We start from the raw sequence: 12481 nt of genomic DNA on the forward strand, positions 1-12481 counted from the left end.
GCAGCATTTCAAATACGACTGTACACATCTAACACGACAACCATAACGTCCACGACCACAAAGTCCAAAAATACACGACAGATTTCTCACATTAATGTTAATGATGCAGCATAGCTATCTGTGTGTGTATACACCAACACACAAACTATCACAGTGATGATTAATCAGAATATGACATACTTTAGTGATCCCTGGAGGGAGAATTGGGTTACGTTGCAGTTGCTCTTATATAAACATAGAGACATTATGAGAAAATAGTAAAATATGAAGTATGCTAAAAATATGTGCATCATGCTACAATATAGAGAGTAAATAGAAATAAGAAATATAAGAAATGTGTATAAATATGTGCATCACACTGTAATATAAAAATTAAAACGCTGAAAAATGGAATCTATGAGTGTGTTAAACATAAATGCACAAAGAGTGAGAATTTCAGGTGCAATGTACAGTACAAATACTAATAAACATAATGTTAATGTAGCCTAAAAAACCTGGATCTACCAAAGACATGACAGAACGATCTACCAAAAAACAGAGTGAAAGCTATTCTAATAATTCTACTTATACATCAAAAACATTAAAAAGAAAAGAAATAGAGAAACTTGCACTGAAAAAATGGAAATCCACAAGTCGGCTGGAGCGGTGCCGGCTCATGCTGACACCAGCAAAAGCGTGTGTATGTTAAAATCTCTGTATGTAATGGACCCAGTTGACTAGTAGCCACTTGTAAAGGCTCAGCTGGCAAAAGAGCTCTTCAAACAGAAGTGTGTATAGTGTGTGCATGTGTGTGCAAAGATAACTGGTGAGGAAACGACTGGGAGAGGGCAGGATGAATGGGAGGGGTGGAATTAGGGGTTGAATGGGTCAGAGTATTAGCAAGCCTTATCTGTAGTTCTCTCACCAGGATCTTTTCAGCCATCTGCTGGATCTGCTGGGATTTGGTCTGAATGTCATCTTTCAGCTTATTCTCCCGCCGCTCGACCATCTCCAGCCTCTTTACCTGGTTCTCCAGGGTCTTCCTGCCCTCCTGCTTACACACCAAAAAAGAATAACATAAGGATAACCACACAAAGTGTTGCACTGAAGTACAGAATGCAGTGTTTAAACAAATAAACCAGTATTATTTAACACATTTGCATGATTCAGGATTGTGGGCGCACTCTGGTACCTCTGTCTCTCTCAGGCGGCGCTTTAAAGTGTCACTAGAGTCGGTTTTGCCTCGCAGACGCTCGAGGTCTCGTTCCAGCCGCTCTTTGGCCTGCCGAACATTCTGCAGCAGCTCAGTGGCTTCTGTGCTCGCTTTCACTGCCTGGGGGAGGTCAGGAGGTCAAAGGCTGTTAATGGATCCCAAGACAAACCTCGTCATATGCTTGGACAATTCCTACCCACTGGGACACTGAGAGAAAAGCTAGTCTAGGGAACAAACTGAGGATGACAGCAGGCTGCAGAAATATGAAAATCTGCTAAATTCTGTGTACACACTCTGTATTGATCAGCTTTTCAGAGGATTAGAAAAGATAACAAATTAAAAGGATTCATTCGTTCTGGTTAAAGAAGGAAATAATCTTGCTGAAAATCAAATGAAATACCCAAATATTCAACTAAATGTTTTCTTAATACATAATGACAGTAACCATTACAACAATACTTTACCTTGGACAGCTTATCCTGAAGCTCCTGGATTTTCACCTGCTGCTCAGAGTTGGTCTGAAAAAACAGAGCACAGTGAACTCATTCAAGAAACTCTGGAGTTACTGCAGCTCTGAGCATAAAGATCAATGTTACAAGCCTTATTCGTTACCTTCTCTAGTTTGGAGAGAAGCTCCTCCACATCGGCTTTGCCCTGTTCTTTAGCCTGAAAAATAATTGGCATATAGTAGAGACTGATCAATAAAGTACAATCCATCTGCCTTCTGCTGGTTGCAGTGGCAAAGGGTAAGCACAGCAGCCCGGGCCGCAGTTTCCCTATAAACTTCCTCTAGTTCCTCCTGAAGGATCAACGAGAGAGATGTTATCATTCCAGTCAGGTGCATCCAGAACGCCACTAAATGGGGCATCCAAGAGGCTTTGACCATGTGACCTCACCATTTCAAATGAGGTCGTTTGGGCCTTTATCCACACGACTATCACATGCTGACTGCTCTATTGTGCATGCAACTCACACTCGAGTCACACCTTAATTGTGTACACAATGACTTGAAGCTGCATCGTTCTCAATCTGTAAATCATGGGCTTTGATGAATTCAGGGTTCATACACCCTCTTAAACATATAATTCAAGGACTTTCCAGGCCAAATCCCTCAAATTCAAACACCCATCACATAACTGTTAAAACATTGAGTATTTGTATAATGAGAATTAGCACACTTTACAGAAGATCACAGACAACATTTAAAAAGAAAGAGAGGCTTGAATTTGGGAACGCCTCTCTTTTTTGCTGTGCTTCAGTAATGGCAGACATTATCAAAAGACTTCAAATTGCATTTATGGACAAAATACATACATTCAAGTACTTTAATGACCCATGCCAATCTATGTCTACTTTCAAATACATTTAGGACCTTACATTTTTCTTTCAGTTTCACAAACTTTCAAGGATGTCTGTGAACCCTGTGAACTGTACTTACCTTTAGGCTGAAATCGGAATATCGTATATTTAAGTGTCACTTTGAGGTCATGAAATGTAATGTCTTTTACAAAAACACATTTGCCATATTAGTCCATTCGTCTGCCAGACTACGTAGACTGCAATCTTATATTCAATAATGCTGTATTGACAGCATCAGGTTTTATCAGACAGTATCATATGTGTATAGGCTTTGCAGATTGTGTGCTTGGCTCTTAGCATATAAGCACGCTTGGACTTTAGGAGTTTGCCTGGATAAGAGGCGCAAATCAAACACAAATCAGTCTCTTTTTCTCTGTGAGCCAACACACTTATCATTCTTGTTGCTCAAGATAAATTACAGTTTCAAGTTTTTGAAAGCTCAGCTGTTATTAGTATTTTCCCATTTTAGTGCAATATAACCCACAGTTGTAGCCCTTTTTTTATAGTTTCATTTTAGAATACTCTTGTTTTCTATGAAGACGACACATTAATTTACATAATAGATGCCCAACAAACTTTCCCGTGTTTTAAAAACACTGGAGCACTTTGAATATCTTTAAGGAGGCACCGTTAATCCATCAACGTCAGAACTAATGCTGGTTGATATAGACAAAAGTAAGGTGTCACTCCCTCCTCAGATTAATGTCACAAATGAGGTCCTTCGCTTGAGTATTAAAGTTAATACCTCCCTTTCATCTACAGCTGAAACAAATTACTCTCTAATATTGAAGAAAAAAATTGAGGAGGACAGTAAAAGATGGAGACACCTGCCAGCATCAGTCCCATCCCATATATCCGTCACCAAAATGAACATCTTAGCGCACATTAATTTTATCAGCTTAATGATCCCACCTGCACCTCCATTCAGATACTGGCAAAAACTGAACTCTTTATTACTGCTACGTTTGGAACAGTAAACAACCCAATATTAAGTCTTAAGTCCATCAATTCAAAATGTCAGATGGAGGATGAGCTTGTACAAATTTTAAACTATCACTGGGCATTTGTATTTAGAAGTCTAAGCAATTGGGTGGAGGAGGATTAACTTTAATCATGGAAGAGTTAATAGCACCAATAAGGTTTAAGGACTTTCTCCACATACTGGTTATGTCTACCAGAAATGTGGTTTATAATATGGTCCAATTTTAACTCATATGCTACAAGTGTTTTTAAAATTCAAAAGTGTATGGTGCAAACCATCTCCATTATGGACCCATGGCCTCCTGACGGGAGGAAAACCGTTCACTAACAAAACTAGCTCGGTTAAACAATCAAAATGTTATCAGCAATCTGTTGTATTGTTTATAAATTGGTGATGTTGTTATTGTTTGATGTTTTAAGTAGGTATGTAGAGTCTAAGAAACAAACAAGATATTGTGCGCTGAAGATTGGTTTCACAATAATTTAAGCTATGTTTGTGAACCATGGTCCAAAGCACCCGGAGCCTTTTCATTATCTACTCAGGGAATATTTTGCCAGGATCACTAGTAAGACAAAAAGCAATGCTATGTCTCAGGGACAAGAAGTAAATCCTCCGCCTGTGATGCACATCTGTATAACATGATCTATAATGGCGTAAACATACCTTCTGGATTCTCTGCTGGTATTCCACAGCTTTCCTTTTGAGTTCCTCACTTGTTTGCCTGGAGTCTCTAAGTTCAGCTTCGTAGAGGTCGCTGCGGCGTCGGGCAGCTGACAGGTCTTCCTCCAGCTGCCTGATGGTGACTTGCATCTCCTCAAGCTGGGCATGGTACTCCTGATTCCAAAGACAGCACACAGTGTTCAGCAATGTGGGGGAAACAAACTGTTCTCCAGACACTGGCTGTATATTCATAATCATGTCTCATCAAGTTTAGTCATCAAGTTTATTCTAGTTCACCACCACTACAATCACGCTACAGTATATCCCTGTATGGCACTTTGTATCTTACAAAACTCAGTGTTTTTTATTGAAGTAAACTGCTGATTGACATCCCTATTATTCATATTTTGAAATTTGCCCAATGACTTCAGGCTGTGATCACACTCATTCTGTGCAAGCTGGACACAAGTCACTGCTGTCATCTAAGTGAGAAGATTTTTTGTTTTTGGAACGTATTTTTTTTTCTCAATAAAGGAAAACTGCTAAGTTTGAAAATATTTTATGACAGGAGGAAATGGGATTGTATAAATCTTCAAGTAATAAGCTGCATAATTTTCAAATACAAAAACAACCAGCAGGTTTTTAAGTGTAAGTCTTGACAAGATCCAACTAACAGGAGCAGAAGTTTGTTTGGAAAAGCATGAACAGAGAAACTGAGCTCTTAGCAAGGGCAACAATTGCTGCCAGTGCTATACAAAGATATACTTCACAGATCTGCTGACACTGTTTCATTGTGCAGTGATCTAAAGAAACTGCAGTGCACTACAGCAATGACCATTTATCACCAAAAGTGTCAAAATCAAAAGATAACAACTCAAGAGTTACCACTGTAAAGCTGTACTTGGAAACTTTGCAAGTAAGAGACTACAAGTGAAAGGAGAAATAACTGCTAAAGTCTACAAAAATCTTTGCAGATAACATGTTAAACTGATGTTGGATTACTCTTCACTCTGTGATTTATCACCTCATGTCGATCAAGATTTTCAACCAATGAACAAATGAAAACAAAACTGCAGTTGGTTACGTTTGGCTAGTCGAGTGCGTCTCAATATCTTCAGTCTGTTACAGTCCAAATTTCGTTCATGCCACTGACTTAGGATGACACGATATATGTTGATTGTGGTGAATTTCAAATCATCAGGATTTGTCATGTCCAGGAGCAGCCAAAGAAACTGATGGGTGACCAACAATAAAAAAAGATTCTGCAGGAACAGGCTGCATATGCACCAACCCGAACAATCAAGCATTGGCGTATTTCATATCAAAAGAAATGATGCCTTTTCAAGTAGTTGAAAAACCTGGCTTTTTGAGATTTGATTTCATCTAAAAAGAATGTTCACTAAAAAAGAAGAGTGTCTGTGATGCACTACGCTATTTGTTTCTTAACAAAATGTAAGGTAAAGTGATTCCAGTATGTTTTAGTGCCATTATAAGAATTTTAAGCATGTTTAGGATTATCTACACAATATCTTGAATCGCAATTATTTCGGCTGGGATAATCGTGACATTAAATTTTCATATTGTCCCACACCCACTGCTGAGTGTTCTTGCCTGTACACATATCTCAAAGTGCAACTTTAATCTGTGATTGGAATCATAAATGTTAATAAAAAAAATTAAACACTGTGTGTCATTCCTCTGGGAGGAGGGTGGGCGAATCTCTTGAGTAATGATCAAAGTCTCCTGCACTTTTGTATCTTGCAGGGATGCCATCTGCAGGGATGACCTTTATGAGTGTTGAGGACAAGGGAGTCCTTAGAGGGGAAGCCCTGCCTGTGCAAGAGGGACACACTGAGAAGAGTATAATCTCACTGCTGCTTTATCAGCGATGATAGTATACAGACAACACTGTGGAAAGTAGAAGAATCTCCTCAAATAAGACGCTGGCTTTGTGGATTAAGTATAAAGGCATGTCACCACGCATTTTTAAGTATAAATACCTTGAAGTGTTTTTAAGGAAATCTGCAAATGCACCACATCATTATCGTGATGAGAGGGAGGGGACAGAGGATCATTCAAATGAGAAGATTTACATACTTGCTCTTTAATTTCCTGCAGCTTGTTGCTCTGTTCGCGGATGTCGTGCAGCAGCTGCATGGCCTTGTCATCCTCTCTGGAGACCTCCACACGTGCCTCCTCCAAGCTTCGCTTCAAGCTCTGCAAACACATATGTGCGCACAAACTCAAGGCTGCTGTACGTTAAAATAGATAGTTTTGAGGTGTTAAGGAAAGCAACGCACAACTTGCGTAAAAGCGTCATTATGTTAACATTTCTTTTCAATTCTGCACGCACACAGTTGTTATTATGACTCACACTGCACTCAGTGATGTAGGTGGCGAGGTCTTGCTCCAGAATGCTCCTTTGAGTCTCGGATGCCTTGAGCTCCACATCCTTCTGGTGGAGAACTGACTCCAGGTCAGTCATCTTACGCTGGAACCTGGAGATCTCCTGCTCCATCTTAATTCACCAGAGAACGACACAGTTACCAGTTTCACTGCAGCTTTACTGAAGGTCGACGACTTCCAACAGTTTTTAAAGGTTAATTGGTTGTGTTACATTTGATGCCTTGAATGCGACAGAAAATGTAAAGCTACTAAAAGTGGTGATTTATATCAGCAAGAAGACTCCGTCAGCCACAGATTCTGATGATAGATGAAATATTCGACCCATCACCCAACTGAGAATGCTTCAAACAATGTAGATGCTATTTTATACACACAACATGATTAACTTGGCTTATTACAGCAGCACCAGAAGCCTGTTGATCTCTGTTAAGCCAGTCAGCTAGAGTAAACAAAGGACGTCTGCTAACAAAATCCATGATTGAATTATTATTATTATTTTTGCTCGAAAACAAAGTTCTACAATATGGAAATACAAAAAAAAAAAAAAACAATTTCACAGTTTCCAGTCAGCCAACAGTGGTCTGACACTATTCATATCTGTATCGCCTGACGGAGCTGCTCTTGCATTTTAAAATACGAATGACTTGTGTGTCATAAACGCTTGTGATGAAACACTTAAACATGAGTAAAATGGCTTTAAGTGCACCCTCACCTTGTGACATTTGTCTTGAGTTTCTTGTAATTCTCTGCTTTTAAGATGCAGTTTCTTTTCCATGGAGTTGGTCTTAGCAGGAGAGTTGAGACCTGCTGACACTGACCTGAGAACGACACATATATGCGTTCTTTAGTATTATTGAAGCAAAACACAAATACAACACTTAAAACATGACAAACATCAGCATTAGCATGGTGAACATGTTGTGTGTATTACCAGTGTGATAATTAATTGACTTCTTTGCAGAACATTTAGTCAGGGCTACACAGTTGATCTAAATACTTTTGAAATCACAACATGGCCAACAGAAGCTTCAATTTTTTTTTAAAGGGTAAAATGTGTCACAACATGCCATTATAAATGAAGCACTGTGTTGCTACAGAGAAGCCCTGTTGAACATTTCATATCCCAGATGTGTGGGAACATGCTTGTGTGGTACAGACTGATGTTGTCACAATACAGCAATCTCTTACTTTGATACCACACCTTAAAAAATATTTGTATGCAATACCATCTTCGGTACCATGGGGAAAACTGTATATCAAGGGCATAACATTCAAAGTTGTTATCAAAAGATTAATATAACAAGGCTGCTGGTGCAGGTGTATCAATGCTCTGGAAAATGTATTGAAACCGTTTTAAATATTCAAAATCAATACATATTGATAAATCGTTATTTTTAACAACACAGCATAGTATCACAATATTATTATGTGGTAATATTGTTTTGTCACACACTACCAAGTATCATTTTTTTATTATATAAATCATTAATATGACAAATACAAATGAAACTTTAGGTAGCCTATTAGATATAATCAATTGCCTTTTCAGTCCACAAGGTAGATTTTGCTGCTGCACAAAAATGGCTGAATTATTCAATAAAACAGATGTCAAAAAAGTTTTCCTTTGGGGAGATAATTTACAGTTGAAAAAGGTAATAAATCATAGCATATTTTATTGCAATACTCAGCATACTGCAACATATTAAATATTGCAATAATATTGTATTGTGACTTAAGTATCTTGATAAGATCGTACCTTATCGTATTGGTGATTCCCACCCTTGAAACTAGTACAGACCCCAGCAAAAATCACACCATTGTCATTTTAATATTCGCCGAAAATGAAAAGCAAAAATTACCTTTCCAACTAAAATCACAATTCATACTGGAATGGTAAAATCTGTCAAAAATAATTGCAATATGATACTTTTTTTGCATATCGTGCAGCTGTACTTCCACAACACTTGTGTCTGGAGAGGTAATTTACCAGATTCAGACAAATCAAGATTATATAAAACACGAATGAATGCAATTTTTCAAAATGTGTTTTTTTTTTTTTTGCGTCAAAATGTAGAAAATGTTTAAAATATCACAAATTCTTTATCATGTCAGCAAACCAAAATGAGGATAACTGAAACACTCACATCATGACACAGAGCCACATCACGAAACAACAAGCCTTAACGGTATCATGCTTTAATTGATGTGTCTGAAATGCAGACACAACACCCACACTTCATAAATGAGCAACAGACACCAAGAGCTTAAAATACAGATCCCTTTATAAGAAAAGTACTCTGAAAAACATGTCGTCATGATAACAATGAGGCTGCTGACAACAGTTAGGATCATATTCATCAGAGCAATTCTGAAGTGAGAACAAGCCGAGTGTATTCTATTCATTTTAGTTCATTTAAGACAAAACAAACGACATGAACAAAACAGCCGAGAAGACCTGGGAATATTTGTTGTTTGCCTGACAAAATAATGTGACAGGAGAATTTGGGCTATGCCTTAGCTCGGGGTTGGTCCACACAGAGCTCTGTAGTGAGTCCAATACGCTCATTCTTCTTGTTTATGTAAGGCGATGTCCTATTTTGTTTTGGGAATCATTTATAGCACAGAGTCGATTTTTTCACCCTTCTCTTGACCAGAGAAAAGAGAAAATTGTACACTGACGAGAAGTCTTCTCAATAAATGAATGGGTCTGTATGAATGAGTTCACAAATACAGCAGAGGGATCTTTAATAAAGTTGACTCAGGCTGAGTCACAGTGTTAAAAATAATCACAAAAGCAAGCACTGCTCCCTTCGCCTCTCTGCGCCAAGAAACATCCCCCTGAAACACACGCATATACAGTACATATATACAGTATATATATATATATAGAGAGAGAGAGAGAGAGATACGCACACACATTTGGCTCACATCTCTGACAAAAACAGCAATACCCCAACCGCTCTTTTTCACAGGAATCTAGATTAAACGAGGAGGCGTTCCAGCGAGCTGTATCTGTTGCCAATTAAAAATTGATGTTAGACATCAAAATTCATAAAGTTCTCCAGCGCTTAGTTGAATCATTTTAGGGGGGGCTACTGTGCAGAAAATGTGACAATTTAAATGTCCTCAGCTGGGGAAGGGGTTTTGCGTCGAGTTGTATGTTTTTCCCACTTATCTGTTCTCTTTGTTCTCTCTTAAAACTGTCAAAGGCAACATACATTTTTAACTCTAAGTGAGTACGGAGGATGAATTTCTTCTTAACCTTCAACAGTTTTCTCCTACTTCTTCCTGTGTACGCTTTAATTAAACATTATTACCATTTTTTAAGGAAGCATTGGTAATACTTCTATTGTTCTGAACATCATGGAGGCAAAATAGAAAATAAATGTTTTTACAGAGCGATAATGCCAGGCCACTCTCCGAGCTGAGGAACATGATAGTTGTCATGTCTCTGTACTGTGGAAGGAAAATAAATGAGTAGCCAGCACTGACTGCATTATTGAAGAGAATCAAACAGAGACAGGGACTCAGGGAAAGTGTGCAAGTTAAAGGCTTTGCGGCACTGATCAGGTAAACAAAAATATTTTACACAGACATTCACACAGCCATACATACACTGAGGGAAATGCAGATAAACACACAATCGTACACAAGCAGGGTTGCAAAGGGAGGGGATTTTTCAGAGAACCTTCAGTCCGTTTTTGTAGAAAGGGGAAATAATTACCACTGACTGTGATTTGTAAATGTAATCTTGTGCTTTAATTAAACTAATAAAAACACCATAATAAATGTTGAAGAAACTAATAACCACATAAACACCTCCAGTCATACTGTAGATGCAAAAATGTGACAAAATAAAGTAGACAAAATACAATTCATTAGTAAACTTAAATGGTTTCCAAGCAGGATGTGTTTAACAACAACAACAAAAAAAAGATAATGTGGTGATCGTTAAAGCTTGTTTCGATCCAAAGCCACCTCTGAGATGACATTGGAGATATTCTAATAAGCCATCTTAGATGTAACAGGCGACTGAAACATATTCTCACATTTATGTTTCCTTATTACCTCCACCAAGGAGCTGATGTTTGTGGCTCAGTTTTGTTTGTTTGTTTGTCTGTTTGTCAGTAGGATTATGGAAAAACTACTGGCCAGATTTTCTTTAAACTTGGTGAAGGGTGTAGCATCAGCCAAGGAAGAACCCATTAAATTTTGGAGCACAAACAGACGGATACACAAACTATTTTTTGCTTTCATTAACACTGCCGGATATTTGGTCTTGGTGGAGGTCTGCACTCGCCAAGTGCCGTTCTAGTTAGTTGTGCTTTTTGGAGTGCAAAAACATGTTTGCGAACATTTCACTCTATGAATGTGTGCAATTAGTAAAGACCAAATGGGTCCATTAAAATCTAAACAATATAGAAAGCCTAAATACAAATTAATTACTCAAAAATAATAATAATTTGAAGGAAAGAACAACATATGGGCATGTTTGCTATTTTTATGTCTTACTATTAGTAGGGCTTAAGATTTAAAGTTTGTCCTGTGGGTGGCGCTAGAGGAGAGGCTGTGTGTCATCATGTAACAAAAAGGGTTCATCTGCTGTGGAGTATAAATGTGCTCAGTAATTTTCACAACAATTTCCCATTTAGATATTTTTTATCCCTTCTGTCCAAACATAGATTTAGCCTAATGGTATCATTAAAGACATGAGGGTTCGGTGACACGTGAGCAAGACTAACATCAGTAAATATACGCCTTCCGTTCACTTTCATTCAGTGCGAGCATAGGGACAAATAGCCTAAAACATTTGCTTCCAGTGGCAAAGCAAATTTGCATCATCGCACTGTGTGGATTTCAACTTTGGTGAATTCTGACCAGCAAAATTGCAACCTCAACCAACAGCAAATGAGTATTGTGTGTAGGAGACTTTGTTGCCATGTCAAACCAGCTGATATTGTATGACAGTGGCCATGAAATGTACAAACTGCCCCATGTGAGAGATGCTGCCTCACTTGCAGTAAGTTGGGAGACAGGCAAGACACATAGGAAATTGGAAAATGTACCAGTAACATCATATTTTGTGGTTTTCATTAGGAAGCTCACTAGAATGATCTAGCAAGCTAACTTTCCCTGTGCATCACAACTGGCAGTGCCCCCTTTATCGCGTGCTGGTTGTGGCGCTTGCCTGCATTCACTTATGGGTAACTGCACCAACTTCATTCTTCAAATCTTATAAATTGGGCCATCAGATGCTTAGAAACCATGACAAAGTAGAAATCTGACCAGATGATGGCACTGATGAACAGTCAGTTGGTCACTTGAATTTCTAGGAATGATCCTCTGGGGACAATGAATATCCACATCATGGCCATCTGGCAGAAACCATGAATGTTAATCTGGTCAGTAGTTGCTCTACCAGAGTGTCAGAAGACTGACCAGACAAACTGACCATCTGACACAAAAAGATACACTCACAGCTTGTGAATTATATTGTGAACATTTTTTAAAGCACCCTGAAACCAACATTGTCCTGTCTGTGATGTGACTGTCCCATTTTACATCAAAAAGGCAGATTTTTTTTTTAAAGAAGGAACAAAAAGCAGAAGTTTATGAGCCTACATTCAGAGATAATTTTCTGACACTGAACCACACACAGTTTCTTATAAATTTGACAGAAGCTGGTAAGGGGATTTTGCTGTTGAGTTTTCCTAATGAGGAGTCAGACAGACAAGTTCACACTGAATGAAAAAGAAGAAGAAGAAGATAATAGCAGGAACCCCTAAAACACATGATTAGCATTTCATTATGCCTGGCTCTGGGTTCATTCTCTTTCCTTATTGGCATTGTAATGAAGAATGTGTAAACGCATATGCATGCAC

At 38.3% G+C, this 12481-nt stretch overlaps 1 protein-coding gene across 5 annotated transcripts in view; it reads right to left on the bottom strand.

The window, feature by feature from the left end:
- cita (citron rho-interacting serine/threonine kinase a) overlaps positions 1–12481 on the bottom strand; it is a 50731-nt gene that overhangs the window by 28335 nt on the left and 9915 nt on the right. For 3 of the 5 annotated variants that reach the window (XM_049582883.1, XM_049582876.1, XM_049582860.1), the window contains exons 10-17: positions 7312–7417; positions 6568–6711; positions 6291–6410; positions 4197–4367; positions 1805–1858; positions 1657–1710; positions 1172–1312; positions 905–1033 (exon numbers count right to left, since the gene is read on the bottom strand). In XM_049582883.1, the coding sequence (XP_049438840.1) occupies positions 905–1033; positions 1172–1312; positions 1657–1710; positions 1805–1858; positions 4197–4367; positions 6291–6410; positions 6568–6711; positions 7312–7417 (919 nt within the window). The remainder of the gene's footprint in view (positions 1–904; positions 1034–1171; positions 1313–1656; positions 1711–1804; positions 1859–4196; positions 4368–6290; positions 6411–6567; positions 6712–7311; positions 7418–12481) is intronic. The other 2 variants (XM_049582892.1, XM_049582869.1) reach the window with 1 other exon arrangement.

Source organism: Epinephelus fuscoguttatus, linkage group LG1 (genome assembly GCF_011397635.1).
Source record: "Epinephelus fuscoguttatus linkage group LG1, E.fuscoguttatus.final_Chr_v1".
Classification (NCBI taxonomy): domain Eukaryota; kingdom Metazoa; phylum Chordata; class Actinopteri; order Perciformes; family Serranidae; genus Epinephelus; species Epinephelus fuscoguttatus.